Genomic DNA, 20,748 nt, shown 5'->3' on the forward strand with positions numbered 1-20,748 from the left:
CTTCCCCTCCCTCTGCTCCCTGCCGTGTGAGCTTCCTTACCACAGCCCCAAAAGCAACAGCGCCAACCCAGCATGCACAGAAACCTCTAAAAGCATGAGCTGAAATACATCTTTCCTCCTTAACCCTGGTGATCTCAGGCATTTGGTCATAGGAACAAAAAGTCAACTGACACCGGGCTGTCTCCAGCCAGGGTAAGTGAAGGCACCTCCCCTCCTTGCAACCAAAAGGTCCAAAGTCCGGAGTTCTGCTTTTCATTTCCTTTTCAGCCATTTCCATTTCATTTTCCTTCTCATTGCATGTCTGAGTGTAGAGGCAGGTCAGCAGTGCACGCAGGAGTCTGGGTTCCGAGAGACCCACGTTGGGTACTTTTGTCAGAGCTGGGCAGGGTCTGCAGCCCCACCCTGGAGTAGAGACAGGAAGCCATGTGTGCTGTGCCTGTGCCTGGGGCTTAGCCTGGGGCTGAGAGAAATAAAAGGACTTGGCAAGCTACTCTACTCCTATCACCCTTCCACTGAAATTATTTGTGTGGCTTTGCATCATTTTTAGTAAAACTCTTGAATATTCAATTCAGACCTAAGTACATTTCCTATTCGGACATGCAAAATTCACCACATTAGCCTGACCTCAACAGTGCAAATTAAGCTTCTTATACTTTCTGAACCACTGTCTAATAATTGCCTTATGCCGATAGAAGTAATTAAAAATGATGTGACTGTATTAAAATTTCATTTAAATGTTTCATTGCTATGCTCTTTGGCATATTAAAGTTTAAATGCTATTTTTCATTATACTTTCTACTTTATAATGTTCCTACCCATCGCTTAAATTACCTTGTAAACATCATATTATGATATAAAGTTCTACAAGAAATGACGTAATACTTAAAACTGATCTATTTATAGACTTCTAGATTTTCATTTTTTATGTTTCTTGGTAGCCACATTTCAGTGCTTATCTTTTTATAATGAAAAACATTTAGGTCTCAGTAAATAGGAAAATACATATAGTACAAATGTTGATCCCATCTGGTAAGACTTCTGTCTTAATTTTTTCACAAGTGATACCTTTTATTTATTTATTTATTTATTTTTTCCTTTTGTCTTTGCCTTTATTCTTGGAGAATGTTAAGTACTTTTTATTTTCCCCGGTACCGGGGATCGAACTCACAACCACCTGCTTGCAAAGCAGGTGCTTATGCCGCTGAGCTAAATCCCCAGCCCCTAAGTATGTTAAGTACTTTTTGAGAGAAACTTATTTCAAATCATTCCAGTTCCTTTCTGATGTCTTTGTACCCAGACATATTAAAATTTAATTACAAAACCCTTTATCAACAAGGATTCAGATTTTTTTTTTTTTTTTTTTTTTTTTTTTTTTTTTTTTTTTGTACCAGGAATCAAACTCAGGGCCTCACACTTGCCAGGCAGCTGCTGTACTGATGAGCTACATCTCTAGCCCTGGATGGCACCTTGGATTTTCCCTCTTGTCTCACTAGTTGTGTCTGGAACCTGGATTTTTGGTCTAGTGCTGACATACACTTACCCCTAAGTGGCTTTGGGAGAGGTCTTAATAATTCATCAGCACCAGTTTGACCTGAGGACATCAGCATCATTTGAAAGACTTGTAACTGGCTGTTTTATGCTGCCTCCATTTGCTTGTTACGAAAATGACTCAGTAAAGATGTTGATATCATTGAGACTAACTTTAAATGTGGATACAAGGATGGACGTCAGTATCTGAGATCATCACAGGCTTCCCAGAAACTTCCAGCACCCTTAAGTCTCAGAATGCTCTCTGACCAGAGAGTGGCTCAGAAGTGCACCTTGGATGGAGGGATGAGGGGAAGGATGAGTGGGTGGATGGATGAATGAATGATTGGGTGATGGATAGATGGAAAATGGATAAATGAATGATTGGATTGGGTGATGGATGGATGTGTAGATGGATGAATGAATGGGTGATGGATGGGTGTGTGGATGGATGAATGAATATGGGTGGGTGGATGGATGAGTGGGTGATGGATCAGTGGGTGGATGAATGAATGAATGAATGAATGAATCGGTGATGGGTGGGTGAATGGATGGATGGGTAGCTGGATGAATGAATGGATGATGGGTGGGTAGATGGATGGATGGATGAAAGGTGATGGATGGGTGGATGGATGGGTGGGTGGATGGATGGATGGATGATTGGGTGCTGGATCAACGGGTAGATGGATGAATGAATAGATGATGGATGGATGGATGGATGGGTGGGTGGATGGATGAATGAATGGGTGATAGATGAGTGGGTGGATGGATGGGTGGGTGGATGGGTGGATGGATAGGTGATGAATGGATGAATGATGCATAGACTGATGGATGGATGAATGCTTGGATAAAGCCGGGAACCCCTCAATGAATAGGGGCAGAGTGGAATGAGCTCTTAAAACTGATCTATTTATAGACTTCTAGATTTTCATTTTTTATGTTTCTTGGTAGCCACATTTCAGTGCTTATCTTTTTATAATGAAAAACATTTAGGTCTCAGTAAATAGGAAAATGCATATAGTACAAATATTGATCCCATCTGGTAAGACTTCTGTAGCACGTAGCATGTCACCAGGCTGTACGGTTGTCTGAATATCAAATTTAAGTGAGACTAGATACAGATGGAAAGTTTGGCTCCATTTCTGTTCGGTGCTTTATGTATGACTGTTCCTTCCTATCTGAGTCATTCTACACCCACTTTATATTGATAATGTTGGTAGATTAAATATAATAATAAGGCTTGGAAAGGACATTTTCCAGAGTTGCTATTTTCCTGGAAGTTTTTCATTTTGCTAATTAAGCTATTTTGAAGGTTAGATTTGATGAAATGTCATCATACTAAAGAGAGCTAGGTCTGACAAAATTAGAAAATACAAGTTTAGCAGACTGACAGCCCCAGTGTGCTACACACACACATAGGACATTGCTGGACTTCATAGTACGGGAGAGTAGATGGGAGGATGAGGAGGGGTCAGAAGGTGACAGCAACATCCAGGAGAAGGGGTATTCACAGGGATCAGATGAAAACGGAGTCCCAGAATCTGGACACTAACATGTCCCAGGGGAAAGAAAACAGAACCCTGAGATCTTAGCAAAGAATAATTGAATAAAAAGTACAGGTACCTGGAGGGGTACTATACCAGTAATTATAAGTCACGTATATTTGCTAGAAACTTTAAAACTCCGTTATAATATGGATTATATCCGCATAAGGGCATAAACAATACATGCAACATTATATTTAATCTGCTAATGACAGAACCTGCAGGGACACAATCCAGGGTTTTGTAGTTAGCTTGAGAAAGAAGGTGCAGCTAAGACCGCTAAGTCACAGCCCATACTGTTTGTCTTTGTGCAGACCAATGAGACCCTAACCCTGGGTAGCCGTCCCTCTGAGACTGTATAGTCCTTAACACCTCATCACTCTCTGGGCGTGAACTTCAGGTTTTCCAGGTCTGCATTGGATCTCTTCTTTCTCATTTGAATCTTGATAATCAGATACACTGTAACAATGAAATCATAATTCCACATTTTGTTCTTTGCCATGATGTAGTAGAGATTGTGAGAGTAACTCTCCCACTGAGAACAATGCTAAGGGATGTGTAGAATAAACAGCATTACAAAAATGAAAAGCAAAATGCTGGTTGGAAGCAATATTGTATACAGGAAAACAAACATTTTTCCTCTGCTCCCATAACACAAAAATCAGTATGGATTTTTGTGACCTCACCAAGGTGTGGGATTTCTCTCACCAGCCAGCAAGCCATTGATTCTACAGTGGACACAGCTCATGTGCTCCAGTGCCATCTTGTTCTGATGCTGACCACCTGGAGATGGTGTCAGATCCCACTGGGTAAGAACCTGGTCTCTGCAAGGCTACCGCTCTTTGAGTGCCAGTCACAAGCCCCAGGTGGTTTTGAGGCAGAAGAGGAGAACTAAAATAGGTAAAAAGAAAATAAGGGAACTTGTAGTTTTAAAATTCTACCTTAAATGAAAACTACACACATCCATCAGCAATTCCTAAGGTCTTAAAGACACAATAAGCCTTGTCTGTGCCTTTTTACCTACAAATGGGGCTTCTGCACCCATGAATAAACCACCCCTCTTCACCTGTAGAATTAGCCTCTCCCTGTGGGTAGGCAAGCTCTCCAGCTGGGATGGGTGTCACCTGTGAACAGTCCATCAGACTTCTCCAGCACAAAGCTGGCACTTTTCATCTGCAGATTTCATCTGCAAATTCATCTACAGATTCCTACCACAAAATCCCTATAAATATACCCTGGAGACCGTGTTTCTCTATTAAGGATCCACATTCCATTTCTTAGACTGTGTGCTTTAAAATTAAATTAATAAATCCCTTCATGCCTTTGACTGGCACAGCCTGCAAATTCTCTTATTGTGGTGGCGGCCAGCAAACCTACAACCTGTCCTGTAGGTAGGATGAGCCAAGTTCCCCATCTTTGCTTTGGGAACCTTCTTGGACCCTGCCCAGTGACACTTTTACCTGAGCTTCTGACTGACCAGCTGTGGAGCAAAGTTCTTCCGACTCACTACCTCAGGCTTGATTAAGCCAGGTGGCACACAGAACTCAAGAAAACGTTTACTATGTTAGTTCAGAGACTAGCACAGAGGATACAGGTTGAGTAACTGCCTAAGGCAAGTTACATAGGAAGGAACAGAACCTCCACCCCTCTCTGGACAGTCCACCCTCCAGGTGAAACAGCTGGTTCCATACAAAGGATATGAAACTGAGGCTGTTGTCCCCCAAAATCAAAGAATGAAATTGTGGACAAAAGGAGGAAGTTAGTAGAGTGTTTCTGGGAAGTATAGAAAGAGAAAAAAGCTCCTGGTAGTTAGGAGGGGTCCCAGAAATTGGGCTGCCGTGGGGGGCCTGTTCTCCAGAATCTTGTATGGATAAGCAGAGCTTAGCAAACCCTCAGTTGTGCAGTCACCACTTACAACAGGTGGTTCCATGGGTTTAAAATGCCAGCTGGGACTCAGGCTCCCTAAACCAGTTACTCAGCATTTAGAGTTTAAAGGAAACCAATTTAAAACCGGAAAACAGTCAATCAGCATTTTTAAGTTCCTTGAAACTCAGCCCTGGAGATTGGGAGGAGGTTGCATCTCATTCCACCTGAGGGATTCCTTTCCAAGTCAGTTGCAGTCAAATTGTCCATTCAGATTTTCTTTCCTAGCAGCAACCTGACCACCTCAACTCCTGCTTAGGTTGTGTCTCTTGCTAGCTGCCTATTCATAAGCAACCAAAAGGTCTCTTACAGGCACCTCCAGGTGCTCAGTTACCCACAAGTTCTCTTTAAATTGGAGGCTTTGTTACAGAGGTGTGATGGATCACATTGTTGGCCATTGGTGTTCAGCCTTAACCTTTGGTCTTGTTCCTATGCTGGGTACTGTGATTGGGAGAGATTGTCTCTAGAGGATAATCCCAACCTTCCGATCTTGCCTTGGTCTTTTTGGTGACCCATCCTATCTGTTAGATACAAAAAAGCTCTTTAGAATGTTAAAGATTCCAGTAATTTTAAGAATTGTATGCCAAGAAATAGGGGCAAGCACCAAAGATATATTTCACAATATCATAAGGCGTTAGAAAAGGAAGGAATTGAAAGTCTGCCTCTCAGACAATGAGATACTGACCTAAGCCCCATCCTTGTTCACCTCCTCATTTTTCCCCCCTGGGAACATTGTCAATACAGAGATCAAAGAATGGATGTCATGCTGAAAGAAGGAGGCTGAATCAGTGGGCAGCACCGTCACTGAGACAAGGGGACAGCACTTGTCACTAGGGCTTCCAGGGCAGCTCCAGGGACCTGAGAGGCTGGAGTTGCAAACACAGGGTACCACAAAGGAAGGAGCCAAAAATTCTGCTTGGAATATCTCTTCCAGGGAATTTTCAGCCTCCGGACTTGCATGTGTGCAGAGCAGGATGGCGGAAACTCAGCATAAAGTTGGTGACTGTTATGGTTTGTGTCTAGATGTACCCGCAAAGTGTCATTCAGTCACAGAGGCAGACTTCTAGAATCTGTAATGGATTCAAGGTCCAATACTAGAATTATGGGTATGAGTGCTACACCCACCCAAGGTGGGTAGCCTACATGCAATGTAAGGTACAGAAAGAATCTTCTCGCTGTGCTCCTCCCTTCTTGCTCACGTTGCTTTCGCTATCTTCTGCCATCATGAACTGTTGCCCTCTGCCATGAGCCACCCAGCCTAGTATCCAGCAGATTATGGACTGAAACCTCCACAACTGTGAGCTAAATAAACCTTTCCTTCCCTAATTTGGGGCATCAGATATTTTGTCTCAGCAATGAGGAAAAAGTAACAAAGACAATGACAGAAGAACTGAGCAGAGGTGTCACCAGTGTCACAGCACTGCATACAGGAGAGAAACAGTTCCAGGCCCTTCTGGGGGAAGCCCTAGAAAACATCACCTTAACACCTGACAAGGGCCACACTAACAGTGAGGGGGACACTGGAAAAGAGCAGTCCTCATGAAGCTTAAAAGTAGTTCTCTTAGGCCAAGGATATAACTGAGGGCGACCAATGCCAGCCTGCAAGTGCAAGGTCCTGAGTTTGATTCTCAGTACCAGTATATATATTTCAGCTATCTGAACCATCTTTCCATATTATCTCTGCTTGCCAGTCTCATCATTCAGCACTTTTACAGTTTTGTGTATAAAGTAATGAAAGTTTGCCAAGCAAAGAAATAAAATCCAATGAACAGAATACAAAATAAAATAAGAAACCTATTCAGAGCTTATCAGCATATGTCAAAATGTCATTGCAGAGTTCTCATTGTAACCACAGATTAACAATCTCAAGAAAATAGGAGTTGAGGATTTTCACTAAGAACTGAAATATTTCAAAAAAATTTTGAGAACGGAAAAATGTAGTAACTGAATTACGAATTCAATAGAAAGTGGTACTAAAAAGATTAGGCAGAGCAGAGTAGAGGATTAGTGATAGGCATATCAATATAAAATATCCAAGTAAAATGGAGAGAAAAAAGAATATAGCAGATTTTTTTTATGAAAGAGAAAACTCTGATGCATGTATAATTTAGGTCCCAGAAGTACTGAAACATAAGCATGAGACACAAATAAATCTGAAAAAAACAGAGGAAGGAGTACTAAGAAGGCACATCAAGTCCTAAAGCCAAGAAGTTCAACAACCTTCAAGTGGAACAAATTCGAAGAAAACCACCCAGGACAGATAGTAGTGAAACTGCTGAAGCCCAAAGGCACAGATGAACAGAAAAAAGAGGCATTGTATCTGCAAAAGGGCACAATGTTGACCCCACAATTATTCAAGGAAATGGTTGATGTTTGGGAAATGGAACACAGCACTGAATATTAGCAAAAAAATTGCCACCTACACTCCATGACTGTTGAAATTAGATTTCACCAATGAAGGCAAAAAAGAGCTATGGTCTCTCCCAAGACAAAATAAAAACTGAGTGTTTGCTTCCAGCTGACCTGCACTACAAAAATTACTGAAAGAGTAGTTCAGGCGGTAGAAAAGTAACAACTAAATAGAGTGAGAAACAAAATAGTAACAAGACCATAACAGAGGAGAAAAAAGGAACCAAGACAGGCCCTTAGAAAATAAGGAATAAAGTTATATATTTAAGGAGAATGTATGCAGCACTAGGTTAAATAAAAAGTATTAAATAGTCTGGTTAAAAGAGAGATTTTCAAATAGTGTAGAAAATCTCTGTGCTGCTTTCAAGAGACTATAACTATAGGGCTGGAAAATGTTGAATATAAGGCAGGGAACTATATAAGCTCTAACCAATCAGTTGATATTACAAAATAGATTTTAAGGCAAGAAATACTGGTATTAGTAGAGAAAAAGTGAGAAAAGGCTCAACTGAATCAGAAAAATCTGATAAATACATATGTACCTAGTAAACTAAGTTTAAACCAAGTAAAACTAAATTTGGGGGAAAAAGCCTAAAGAAAAAAAGCTTAAAAATAGATTAAAAATCCCACAATTAAAAAGTTTTGCCTGTAGTCATGCATGAGACCAAGAACTCAACCAGAGTAACTGAGATTTTTTACAAATGCTTACAAAAGGCCTGCAAACTCACTGGAAAATAATGACAAAACACACGTATTTAAAAAGAATATCCAAACCATTACTCATCAGAGATGGGCAAATTAAAACTATCATTAAATGGTTATTATTGCAGTCCCTTGATGGGAAAAACAGCACGAGAACAACTAATATATCAAAACAAAGGATGTGTATCAAATGAAATTGTCACATATTGATCCTTGGTGTCAATATCAGTGCAAACACTTTGGGAAAATGTGTATTGGTTTCCCCTACAGCTACAAGTCCCCATGAATCAGTTAGCATATGCCTGGGAAATGTGTGTCGGTGTACACCAGGAACACATCTACAGATGTTTCTTCAGATTGCCTTGTACCATGCAGAGGTCCTTCTAAAAGCTACAGCTTTCTACTATTCATAGATGGGAAGAAACTATCAACAGGGGAAAGTATCAAAAATAATAAATGGCTGTATTCTGATAGAAGGGAGAATCATTGAACACTGAAGATGATGTTACCACAGCTTTGTGCAACGGGAATGGATCTCATGAACACCGTGCTGCGGACAGGACAAAGCACAGGTGTTCTTTTGTGAGAGTCCTCTTGCTGGGAGTGCAGAAGGAGGCAAAGCAATTCCACTCCGTTAGCAGCCTGCTCAGCACGGCGCTGTGAGGGTCCCTCCCAGACCCTGGAACTTCTGTTCATCAGTTCCTCTAGCTGTTTCCTGCAGGCCTTGGCATTTCGGCGGTGGGTGCTGTCATCTGGGCTGGGTACTCAGAGAATGAGCTTGTGAGGGGGCAAGTTGGGCCTCTCAGATCTGTGTATCTTGTACGAGGAGCTGTCAGTGTTTTCTTTACTTGCATTTTGTTGGTTTATTTTTCAAACACTCCGCTGCAAAATACAAATATTCATCATTATTAGTGACTATTTGTGAAGCAGAACTTTGATGGTCAATTCAGAAAAGGCTGCGTAGTCCAGCCTTGGTTCAGAGGCTCTCAGTAAATACTAGCATACTTAAGGCTCGGAAAAGATCCTTAGGAAAGGACCTTCGCCTTAGTTGCTTACTGAAGCTTGGCCCCAATTTACTTGACAGTGGGGGATTTTTTTGTAAACAGGGTATGTTTTGCCATATTGAAATAAGAATTTGGAAAAATATTTTCCTTCCTTTCTCCCTTTGAATGGAACGTAATTATTTGCCTTTTCTAAGAACTTAAAAGTATGTGAATGCTTTAAAGCTTCAGTTCAGAAGGAGGATGCATTTTATTTCTTGAGTTTTGGTGGAGACTGAATGGTACATGAGAAATATCAACTCAAAGAGAATGGAATAAGGTGACTGAGGAGTTACGCCCCAGGCTCCAGGAATCTAGGTCAGGGCCCAGATTCCTCAGTTCCTGTTTCCAGAGCAATGGACAGAAGTAGAAACAAAGAGAAACTCCCAGGATGCCCACCGCCTCTCTGGGTGTGAAATCCACACCCCTGGCACTGAGCAGCATCTCCAGCCCTTTTGAACTGTTTTAAAACTTGGTCTCATTAAGTCATTAAGATACTAAGGCTGGGCTCCAACTTGCAGTGCTCCAGCCTTGGCCAAATGCTGAGTCTCGGGTGCGCTCTGCGCTACACACCCACCTGACTTTTTTTGTCTTGATGTAGATTATTTCCTCCTCAGAAACTAAATGCGTCTCATTTTCATGCATGTTTTGTTGTTATTTGCTATTTGCCTCATTTTAATTGTTCTGAATAAAAATTAGGTTGTACCCGACGCTTATCAGAAGAACAGTCAGCACATGGGGCATGCTTACGGGGCATGCTCACAGGGCACACTCACGGGGCACACAGGCCGTGCACACACACGGGGCACACTCTAGGTGCTGCATTTCACCTGAGAGAAATGACAGTGCCTCCTCTCCTTGGAGACCAGTGTCTTGTGAAGCTGAAACATATCAGGTATGTGCAAGAAAAATGGAGATGCAGTAGGCGCCAGCTTTCTCTTTGTGGGTAATGGTTGGGGAATTTCCTATTTGGAAACTGAGGTACAGAAGACCTGATCCACAGCAGGGTGAAGGGAAAGCAGCTGTTTGAAAACAGGTTATGGATGTGAAGTTCAGGATACGTGGCTTTGATTTTCATTCCAGTTTCCTGGCCCCAAGGGCAAAATCACCAATAATCTAGTTCCTAAAATAAAATGTGGTGCTGTCAGTGAATGATGGGGTGTCTGGGCTGCTGGACTGGGTAGCCTTCCTCTCCATGCTTTGCCATTCTGGGGTGCCGGGCATTCCTTGGGGTGCAGTCTTGGGGGAAGACACGGAGCTATGACCGCTGGCCCTTGTGTGTGTCGGTTTTCATTAGCATTCTGTCTTCTGTAACCTTGACTCTGAAACATCTTGCAGCCCATGTGTAAGCACAGCCATGGTGCTACAGTTGAGGCGGGCAATTGGTGATGGAATTCTAGCAGTGTACATGAGTGGCACCTGCCCTGAGCCGCAGCGTGCAGCACTGGATCTAAGAGGCAGCCAGCCAGTCCAGGCAACCAGCAGGGTGGCTCGGTTTGAAGTTTGTGATCCTCAGCCTCATTAATCTTCAGCTTAGCACTTGCTGAGGTAAACACCTGTCGTGGCCCAGATTGTGTGGGTAACTAAGACGGGGTCAGGACCAGACTCTGCTCTCCTGGAGAGTCTTTGTAGAGATTTTTTTTTTCAGTACTGGAAACTGAACCTAGGACCTTCATACTAAGCTATCTACTCAGCCCTGTTTATGTTTTACTTAGAGACAGGGTCTTGCTAAGTTGCCCACACGGGGCTCAGACTTGTGATCTTCCTGTTTCAGCTTTCCTGAGTGCTGGCATGGCAAGCATGCACCACACATCCAGCTGTGGAGAACCTTAAAAGGTGAAAGGGGCAGGCTCCTTCTCCTATGGGTCCATCCAAGCTCAGCCCGTGTTAACTTCCTAGCAGCCTTTGGAGTGCTCTAAGACTGAGGGTCCTAGTGTGTTCGTGCTGCAATAAAGAATTGCCACGGGCTGAGTAGTTTACACACACCTGAGACATTTCCTCACAGCTGCGGAGGCTGAGAAGCCCAAAATCAAGGCTGTGGCGGGCTCAGTGTCTAGAGATGCCAATTCTATGCCAGAATCTCCTCAAAGTAGGAGCCAGACTTGGTGGAGGCAGGCAGCAGGAGGAGAAAGGCACCCTCCTGTGGAATCCCCTTGTAAGGGCACGCTAGTCACTTACGCTCTTTGAGATGCAATCTCTCTTGAATTCCATCACAACTGAAAGACTCCACCTCGTTCTGATGTCACCCTGTTGACTAGATTTCCACCTACAGATGTGTCAGGATCAGCGGGATTCCAGCTATACCACTGGTGCACCTGGGGTTCCTTGCTTAGGGTCCCAGCAGTACCCAGTGACCGAAATGCTCAGTTTAGCACCTAGCATAGCAACGAGAAACTTACATATAACTGAGCCTGAGAATGATTGTTGCTGTTATCTCGCTAATGAAGTTCGATGAATAGGAGCCCAAGTGTCACTGAGTGGTGATTAGCAGGGTCTATTTTCATTCATCTTTACTCTTTTAAGTAATTTGCATTTTAGTCTGTCTGGTAATTGTGAATGATAGTTCTCCAAGCTTCCTAGAAGTTTGCTTTGTCTGAAATTAACATAGTTTATGCTTTTTTTTATTCCTGTCAGCATGGTACAACTTTCTCCATCCATTTACTTTTAATCTACCTGGCTTTATCTCTAACATGGATTTCTAACATAACAAAGAGTTATGTGCCATTTGTGACCCACTTTGAAAATTTCTATTATTGGTCTGCTTAAATTATTGATATTTAATAAGTGATTATCAATGTAATTGTATTGCGATGATGATATTCTTTGCTTACTTTCTGTTTGCTACCCTTGATACTATTTTTGTCTTCTACCCTTTTTCTCATTTCGTGGTTTTAATTGAACATTTTATTGTTTTATTCTTCTGTTTTCTTAGCATATCTGTTATTTTTCTTTTTTCGATTTTTTTTTTTGTAGTGGCTCCACAGCTTGCAATTTACATTTGCAGAAATGGCAGGGGAATTAAATAATGTGCTAGAGAGAGCAGAGGTATTATGCAATAATAAAGGAGGGGCTGGGGATTTAGCTCAGCGGTATAAGTGCCTGCCTGGCAAGTGTGAGGTCATAAATTCGATGCCCTGTACCCCCCCCAAAAAAATAATAAAGGAACCAATTCTGCAAGAAAAGTGTAAACAGTTTTCAACACATCTTTGCCTACAAATGGATCACTCAAGAAATAGGTGACAAACTCTCACAGAACTACATAAAGAAATAAATGAAGCCATTATCATACACAGAAACTTCAACACTCCTCCACCAGAAATGGGCTTAGTTAGCAGGCAGACATCCTGAGGGACACAAGTCACTTAAAGAGCTCTGGTCACCAGCTGTATATAATTGGGCTCTGGGGACCACATCATCTGGCACCAGTAGAGTTTTCTCAAGATGATCCAGAGCATTCTGTGAGACACAAGGTTCTTACATTAGCAAATGTAAGAGAATAAAAACTGTACGGTGTCTGCTGTCAGATTACAGTGGGATTAAATTAGATAGCAATCACATCAGGATAGGAAAAGACCAAAATGCTTAAAAAGCAAATGGTACAATTGTAAAGAATACATGAATCCCAAACTAAATCTCAAGGGAAATTAAATAATATTTAAACTAAATTAAAATGAAAATAATTATCAAATCCTATAGGATGCAGTAAAAATACAGAAAATTTATGAAATTAAATGTGTATATTTGAAAAACATATCCAAAATAAAAAACATGTAGGCTTGCACTTTAGGAAACTAAAAAATGAGAACAAATTAAATTCAAAATAAACAGAAGAAAATAGAATAGATTCAAAAACAAGACAGAAGGAAATCCCCCATATTTGCTATATTGCATTCTATTATCCTCCTAATAGATGCTCATTATCGGCCTCAGGTCTGCAAAGTAAATCATTCGTTGATACTCAGTACCGTTTCCTGTGCATCTATGTACAAGCAAGCAAGTTCTGCTCTACGACTATAATTATACAATGAAAGTAACTGTAGGATAAAAAAAAAAGGTGTCCATGTTCGTGACTTTTATCCTTTGTTTCCTTCTAGCTGGCCCTCGTGGCTATTCCAGACACAAGAGCTGCTGATCAAAAACTTTTGGCCGCTTTGTACTTTACAACTTCAGCCAGAGTTTTAGCCTGTAATTACAGCATGTTGGGAGGCTGAAGCGACATGATTGAAAGTTCAACCCCAGTGTGGGCAACTTAGCAATTTAGTGAGATCCTATCTTAAAATTGAAAATAAGAAAAAAATAGCTGGGAATGTAGTTGAGTGTGAGGGCCCTAGCTTAATCCTCAATATCAGAAAGAAAGAAGGAAGGAAGGAAGGAAGGAAGGAAGGAAGAAAGAAAGAAAGAAAGAAAGAAAGAAAGAAAGAAAGAAAGAAAGAAGAAAAAGAGTCCCAGTGCTATAGTTCCAGAGGCTGAGACAGAAAGGTCATTTAAATTCAGTAGTTTGAGGCCAGGCTTGGCATACTCTAAAAACAAAATAAAACCAAGAAAAGACAGAGACACACATGGACAGAATTAAAATATAAGAAGTAAAATTTAGACAAATCAAGTAAGTGCAAGTGATAAACTTAGTGTTTCTTTGTAAGAGTAAAGATACATATAGTCTAAGAAGAAATATGACCTTATGTTACTCTTCTTAGCCCCATCTGTGGAGGACAACAAGATGGTACACAAGTGCAGTACCCAAGGCATGGGTCTGAATCTGTTCTCTACCCAGAGAAGTCAGGGCTCTTTGAGATGCAGGAAGGGTGAGCTCACTCTGTTCGTTGCTTCAGAAATGGAAACAGCTTTTTGTGCCCAAAGAAGTGTGCAGGAAGTGTATCAGAGGCAGTGTGAAGTTCTGTAACAGGAAATGGCCTCCCAGTCGGTACACTTCAGTTTCTTAGTTGCCCAGGGTCCTGTTGCAGTTCCGGTTGTACCTGTCTCCTAGAAACAGCTGGTCACTGTGATGCATGTTGTAAGAACCTGTCAAAGATATCTAAGTACTCTTACTTATCTCATATAAGCCCTAGACCACCAGAAATCAGGGCTTGATATTTTGGGAATGAGCCTGATCAGTAACCATTGATACTTCAAATCCTAGATGTCTTTTTGAGGTTTCTGTTTTCCATAACATCTGGTGCATCAGTCAGGAAGACCAGTTGTGCTGACCTGCTTGGTCACTGGTCAGGCTTTCCTAGATGGAGCAAAAATTTTTACAGGTCCCAACAGAAGGCACACCCTTGAGATTTCTTGAGTACCCTTAAAGGTCTGGAGAAGGATTCCTGGTTCCCTGCTCCAACAGTTTGCATCAGACCCCAAAGGGCAGAGGATGCAGTCTGTCTGTCTGCCTGATTCTGTTAAGGCCATTGGGGGCACTACAGTTTTTCTGTGAGCCCTACTCAGCTCAAGCAGGGGAAGGGGAGTCTGATCAACTCTTGTTAATCAGAACCACCCTCAAGAGATGGGGTTAGAATATTTAAGCTTGATGTGCTTGCAAAATGAACGTGTGAGTAAATGGACTGGACAGCATAGGCAATAGGCTGCTCTGTCTGTGTACCAAGACTGAAAAGCATTGGCTCTGGTGGCTGACTGGATCCCCACCAGTGGTTCTGTGGGGATCAGCATATGGCATGATGCAGGCCTCACACCCTCCTTAGCCAAGTCATGCCTATGAGGGGCACTGCCAGTTGGGCATCTGAATGGTTTCTCTCTGAGGGATACCCACTCTTTGTCTGTTGCATCATTGTTCAAGGGTATACAACACATACTAGAAAGTCAAAGATGGTAATTAATTTGTTAAAATGCATAATCCCTGGCTGCAGGAAAAAGGGCTTGTATGGAGTTAAAAGTGAAAACAAACTGCTCCCTGTGTCACAAATCAAAAAGAAAAGAAAAAGAGACCCATTCTTCCTGAGAATTTGGCCTTGACACCCTTGTTGACTGCTGCATTTGCTGCAAGCACCTATCACTTCACTCCCTGCTCCTGAATCATCTGCTTCAGCCAATTGATCTGGTTCCAGCTAGCCATTGCCTTCATTTAGCCACAGAGCCCCTCACTGCAACTTCCATTGCTGTTAGATGTCACAAAAAGCACAAATGAGTATCAAGTCACACATCAGCCTGATGGGCCACTAATCACTTTGGGTAAGGTGTCCTTGCCATCACAATGCAGCCACATCACTTTGCATTTTGTAGTTCTCAATCCATGCACCCTTTGGACTGTTACCCAGTTGCCACAGGGTTTGGGAACTCTCACACTATTTTCAGGGAAGCTCTAATAACAGATTTGGCCAAGTTCCCATCACCTTCTCTCCAGGACAGCCTGTTTCTCTGTCCCTTCCAGCTCCTTCTAGGTTCCCCAAGAAAATAAAAAAAGAGGCTTTGAAACTGCAAAAAAGTGTATTGGCTGTCAAACTGCTAAAATGCATCTCTCTGGTCACAGTGATGCACAGGTAGTCACTAAAATGCATATGGTAAGAACCAATCAAAGACAGGCAAGTACTCTGCCTTTGTACGTCCTGCTTGCTTGTCTCATATAAGCCCTAGTCTGTTGGGGACCACAAATTCACAATGGCTAATTTTGTATACTTCCCTAAGGGATAAAATATAGATTTGGGGTTATCAGTACCACCCATCTGAGATTCTCCACTGACTCATTTTAGTTCTTTTTTTTTTTTTTTTTTTTTTTTTTTGTCTTTTTCATTTTTATCAGTACCGGGGATCGAACTCACGACCGCCTGCTTGCAAGGCAGGTGCTTATGCCACTGAGCTAAACCCCCAGCCCCTTACTGACTCATTTTAGCATGAAATCATCTACCTCATCTTGAGTCATCCCAGGATTACCTCCTGGACAAGATCCTTCTTAGTATGATCATCTATGCCCTCTTGAGGCATCCCAGAGTTACACTTGCCCATTGAATCATAAATCTCTGAGTCTTCTGCCAAATTGGAGTCTTTTGCTAGCCTAGCCTATCACTCAATACACCCAATAAACAGTAGCTTTTAGGAGTGTGAGGAGGAGGGCCCATTGGGAAACATTGATTTCCCAGCCATTCATGTATTACTAAACTCATCTCTATTGTTTATTTTTCTCACCATTCTTTAATACAAACAGTTGGGACTCAACAGGTCCCTAAAACTAAATCTCCAGCGATCAGCACCTGATATTCTAGGAATGAACCTGATCAATGCCTGTCAAAATTAATCTGCCTCCAAATTCTGGGTGTCATTTCAGAGTTTATGGTTGCCATAGCAGTTCCAGTCCCACTGGTCAAATTTCAGGTAATTTGAACATCAGCACCTGTCACAGCACCAAGAATAAAGACTGCAGTAGGTTGCCAGACATGAAAAAAAATCATAATTTTGGTGGGCCTATTAAAGTATAAACTAATAGCCATGTAAGTCCAGAGAAGCAACTACTAGAACTGCCATGGAAAGGTTGATCAGGCAAGGGTGTTTCTAGCATTTGTAAAATAAATATGTGAAGACAGAAGTGCATTATCATACAAGATTCTTTGGTATACTGCTGCTACCATCCTGCAGTAAAGCTATCAAGGCAAGAGATTTAATAATTTAGTCCATGGTTACATAACTGTCAAGGAAAAGTACCAGATACTCAATCCAGACTTCTTTGGAAGACAGTGGTCAGTATGGGGAGGTGGCCAGGTAAGGGTTGCACTCAGCGAATGCTGGGATATCATATGTCCTGGAAAATAAGTGGGCAGGGGTCTTGAGTTTAAAGCATTACAAGTTACCAGAGCTGATGGATGCATGTCTTTTGGATTTGTGTTGTTCTTTTGGTTATATGAGAAAGGGTCTCACTAATGTACCAGGAGTAATCAAACATGCAGTGGTACTTCCATTTTAAAATATTTAATACATGGACATTAATACCCATCAAAATACTCTCCTTTGCTTCAGACACTCGTTTCTTCATTCGTGCCACTTTCTGAAGCAGCTCTGCCAGTTCTCTGAGTGAATGCTGCTGCCGGGAGCCACCACATAGAAAGACACCTCATAGAAACAGGGCACTGGGGGCTGGGGATTTAGCTCAGTGGCATAAGCGCCTGCCTTGCAAGCAGGCAGTCGTAAGTTCGATCCCTGGTACCGGTAAAAAGGAAAAAGACAAAAAAAAAAATAAAAAGAAACAGGGCACTGTGTCCTTATCCACCTTAGTCTGCCCTGTGTGACTCCTGGCCCTTCCCAAAATTAAAATGACCATGAAACACAAATGGCTTGAATGAATTCAGGACATTGAGCATTGAGGTAGCCGTAATAGCACCACTAGACACTCAGGAAAGAGGACTCCAGAGCCGCTTCAGAAAGTAGCAAGAAGGATGGAACCATTGTGCTCAAAGCAAAGGGGATTATTTTGAAGGAAACTGATGAATGGCCATGAATCTCTGACTGTACATTTTTTTTTATTTAAACCACCTATTTTTCCATCACACAAGTCTAGGCTAGCCTTGAACTTATCTTGTAAACAAGGCTGACCTTGAAATTGGGATCCTCTTGCCTCAGCCTCCTAAATGCTGGGATTACAGCTACACACTGCCATACTCGGCTTGGGAGTGTGACTTTAAGGTAAATAAAAATCAGATATAGGTGGAAGACACCTTAGATCTAGGCATACTCACTCTGCTGTTATCAGTCAGTGTTGACATCTGCCCTCTGGAAATACAAGATGAGAGCACAGAAGAGGTAAGAAGATTGACTTGTAATCAGAGAGTCAAATGTACCAGGGTCCCTGAGGGGAAAAGAAGAGGTCTAGGGTAGAACTTAAGACATGTTTGAGGGGCTGGGGATTTAGCTCAGCTGCATAAGTGCCTGCCTTGCAAGCAAGCAGTCGTGAGTTCGATCCCCGGTACCAATAAAAAAGGAAAAAGACAAAAACAACAAAAAAAAAAAAACAAAAAAAAAAAACCCAAAAACAAAAAAAGACATGTTTGAAAAAGGAGCCAGGAAAAAACAGAATGGAGAGAGGGAGAAGGGGCCAGGTGTGTCCCTGTGAGCCAAAGCACAGTACTGCAGGGGCCACCACCCGGGAGCCCAGCTAGCCCTGTAACAGGCATCAGGGTGCCTGTTAATGCAGGGCTTCAACGGTTTGTTTTTAAAAATATCAGCTGGTGAATCTTTTTTCATTTCTTCGATGACTTCATACATTAGAATTAACATATTTTGGTTCTGAGCACATTCTCAAAGACTTTCAGAAGTTAAAAAAAAAACATGGAGAATGAGAAATCTGGCAAACGGTTGACGGTCAAAGCTGGGGCCTTTATGTGGGCTGCAAACATTCATAGAGTGTGAATTCTAGAGAGTGTTGGATGCGGGGCAGTTGTAGCTGTATGAGTCCTAACATAAACCAGTAACCTTTTCAAGGAAATATCTTTCAATGCACGTGGGAAATCTCGGTGACATTTTTCTTTCATTGACTGTGTATAGGATGAAGTGCAGGTGTGATACCTTTGTTGGTTAAACAGTTTATCATTGATGTCATTTGTGTGCGAATTACAGAGATTCTTGGTTCTTATCAAAGGTAAACTCCTGGAGTGTGCTAACATGGTGTCCCTCAAGTGTGGTCCCAAAGCCAGCAGCAGCCTCATTCCTTGAAAATCTATCTAAGTGGATTCTTGAGCCCCATCCCAAGCCTAGGGAGTCGGGAGTTCTAGGCATGGGAGCAGTCACTGGCATTTCGAGAGCCCTCAGGGGCTGTGATGTCTGATAAAACCTGAAAACCTGCTCCGTGAGGGATGGGAGGAGCCCTGGGTGTATGCTCCCTCTGCTAAAAATGGTGCTCTGAAGGCCCTGATCACACTTTTTCTACAGTTTAATAAACCTGAATTTGTTTTGTTTCGGCACCAGGAATGGAACTCAGCACTTTGCACTTGCCCGGTAGGCGCTATGCCACTGAGCTATATCCCTGGTCCTGTTAGCATGAATCCAATCCAGTAAATGTAGCTGATTTGGCCTCTGCATGAGGTCCCAACACCGAACAGTCCGTTAATGAAAATCATCCCGCTGTTGCTTATAAACATTTTAACTAACACTGGTTTCATTTTAGGAAAAATAAAAAAACAGTGGTAGTACTTTGTGTCATTAGAGTTAGGACTTTTTCTCCTGTCCTCAGAAGACAGAGTGAATAAAAGATAAACCGCTGTGCTCATTACCTGCTTATGCACATTATATATTTATGCGCACACGCAGAATAAAATGTTTTCTTCTGCGTCTCAGGTCCCAACTGCTTTGCAGAAACTGCTGTCATCCCGGCCGGCAGGGAAGTGAAGACTGACGAGTGCACCATCTGCCACTGCACCTACGAGGAGGGCACCTGGAGGATCGAGCGGCAGGCCATGTGCACCAGGCACGAGTGCCGGCAGATGTAGGCGCCCAGGGGGGCGCACGCTGGCTCTTCTGGGACGCTTTACCAATGGCGCATTCTGGCTGACTCTGGGAGATGTCACCCCAGAGGAGAAGTTTGATAAGGAATTGCTGGAGAATGGTTGGTACTTTTTCTTTTCTTGGTCGCTACCAGAGAAGGCAGTGGATGTGTTTCAAAACGTCAACCAGGACTCTGGGCATAAAAATCCCTCTCTAAATAAATGTGCTATTTTCACAGTAAGTACACTATTATATAATAAATGTATTTCTATAACCCCTCTATTAGAGAGCTTATATAAATGTTTTCTATAGATACAGATTAAAACTGCTGTGTTGTCACCCGTCCTCCCTGTGTATCTGCATATCTTTGACCCATCCCCGGGGACCCTGTCACGCAGGGTACTTCACCAGTTCGAGGATTGCATGCAGATGGGGGACTGGTTGCTACCCAACTCCTCCCCAAGTTCTGTTTGCATACAAACACTTCTCTCGCGTTTACCCTCGGAAGGTGCCGTCTAAATTCCATAGATAATTTCCTTCTTGTAACAATGTACTGCTTTTCTCACTACATGTTGGTTTGAGTGGCATCTGCCCTGGTTCACTGGCACACACTTTCTAAGTTCTTACAGAGCTCCTGTATTGTGGAGTGTCAACACATACACATTACATATTTCATTTGCATTTGTGTACCTTCTCTTCCAAGCATGATTGCCACTCCCTAAACTGAGGAATAGGTGGGCTGGGAAGTTTGCATTATTGTCCCATCAACCTGAAGCATGTCACAAAATAGGATGAAAGTCATTTGTTTCTCTGGAGGAATATTGAGGAAAACTGAATTCCCAAACACGTTTATGCCGGAAGTGTTAACTACAGTACAGCTCTCAGTTCGGCACGCTCACGTCACTGACTGAGGTGAAGCATCTGTCCTCCCTAACGTACCCAGGAAGATCCTAGTTGATAGTCCTGTCCCCCTCGCTGTGGGGAGCAGAATGTCACTGCGGTCTTCTGTCCAGCTGCAGCAAACCAAGCTGAAGACTGAGTGTATTGTGTGGCTTTCCTGTAGTCACGCATAATCCACCCCAGTTTCTTTTCTCCTCACTTGGACAGGAAATAAAAAAGGCCATGTAAACATGTATTTGAGAATAGTTCCACTGTTGGTGGGTCACATCAATAAAGAGACAGTGAAAGAG

The 20,748-nt window shown here is 42.4% G+C and overlaps 2 protein-coding genes across 2 annotated transcripts in view; one reads left to right on the forward strand and one right to left on the reverse strand.

Moving 5' to 3' along the window:
* Positions 1-19,903, forward strand: part of Vwc2 (von Willebrand factor C domain containing 2) — a 122,187-nt gene extending 102,284 nt beyond the window's left edge. Inside the window, exon 4 of the mRNA XM_063234339.1 lies at positions 19,412-19,903. Coding sequence (XP_063090409.1) covers positions 19,412-19,563 — 152 coding nt within the window. The 3' untranslated portion in view covers positions 19,564-19,903. The remainder of the gene's footprint in view (positions 1-19,411) is intronic.
* The window catches only part of Zpbp (zona pellucida binding protein), an 82,474-nt gene continuing 70,272 nt past the window's right edge, over positions 8,547-20,748 (reverse strand). Inside the window, exon 8 of the mRNA XM_063234337.1 lies at positions 8,547-8,987. Coding sequence (XP_063090407.1) covers positions 8,950-8,987 — 38 coding nt within the window. The 3' untranslated portion in view covers positions 8,547-8,949. The remainder of the gene's footprint in view (positions 8,988-20,748) is intronic.

The sequence above is a fragment of the Cavia porcellus genome, unplaced genomic scaffold (genome assembly GCF_034190915.1).
Source record: "Cavia porcellus strain 051 isolate PalLab524CR breed Dunkin Hartley unplaced genomic scaffold, mCavPor4.1 scaffold_23, whole genome shotgun sequence".
NCBI classification, from domain to species: Eukaryota; Metazoa; Chordata; class Mammalia; order Rodentia; family Caviidae; genus Cavia; species Cavia porcellus.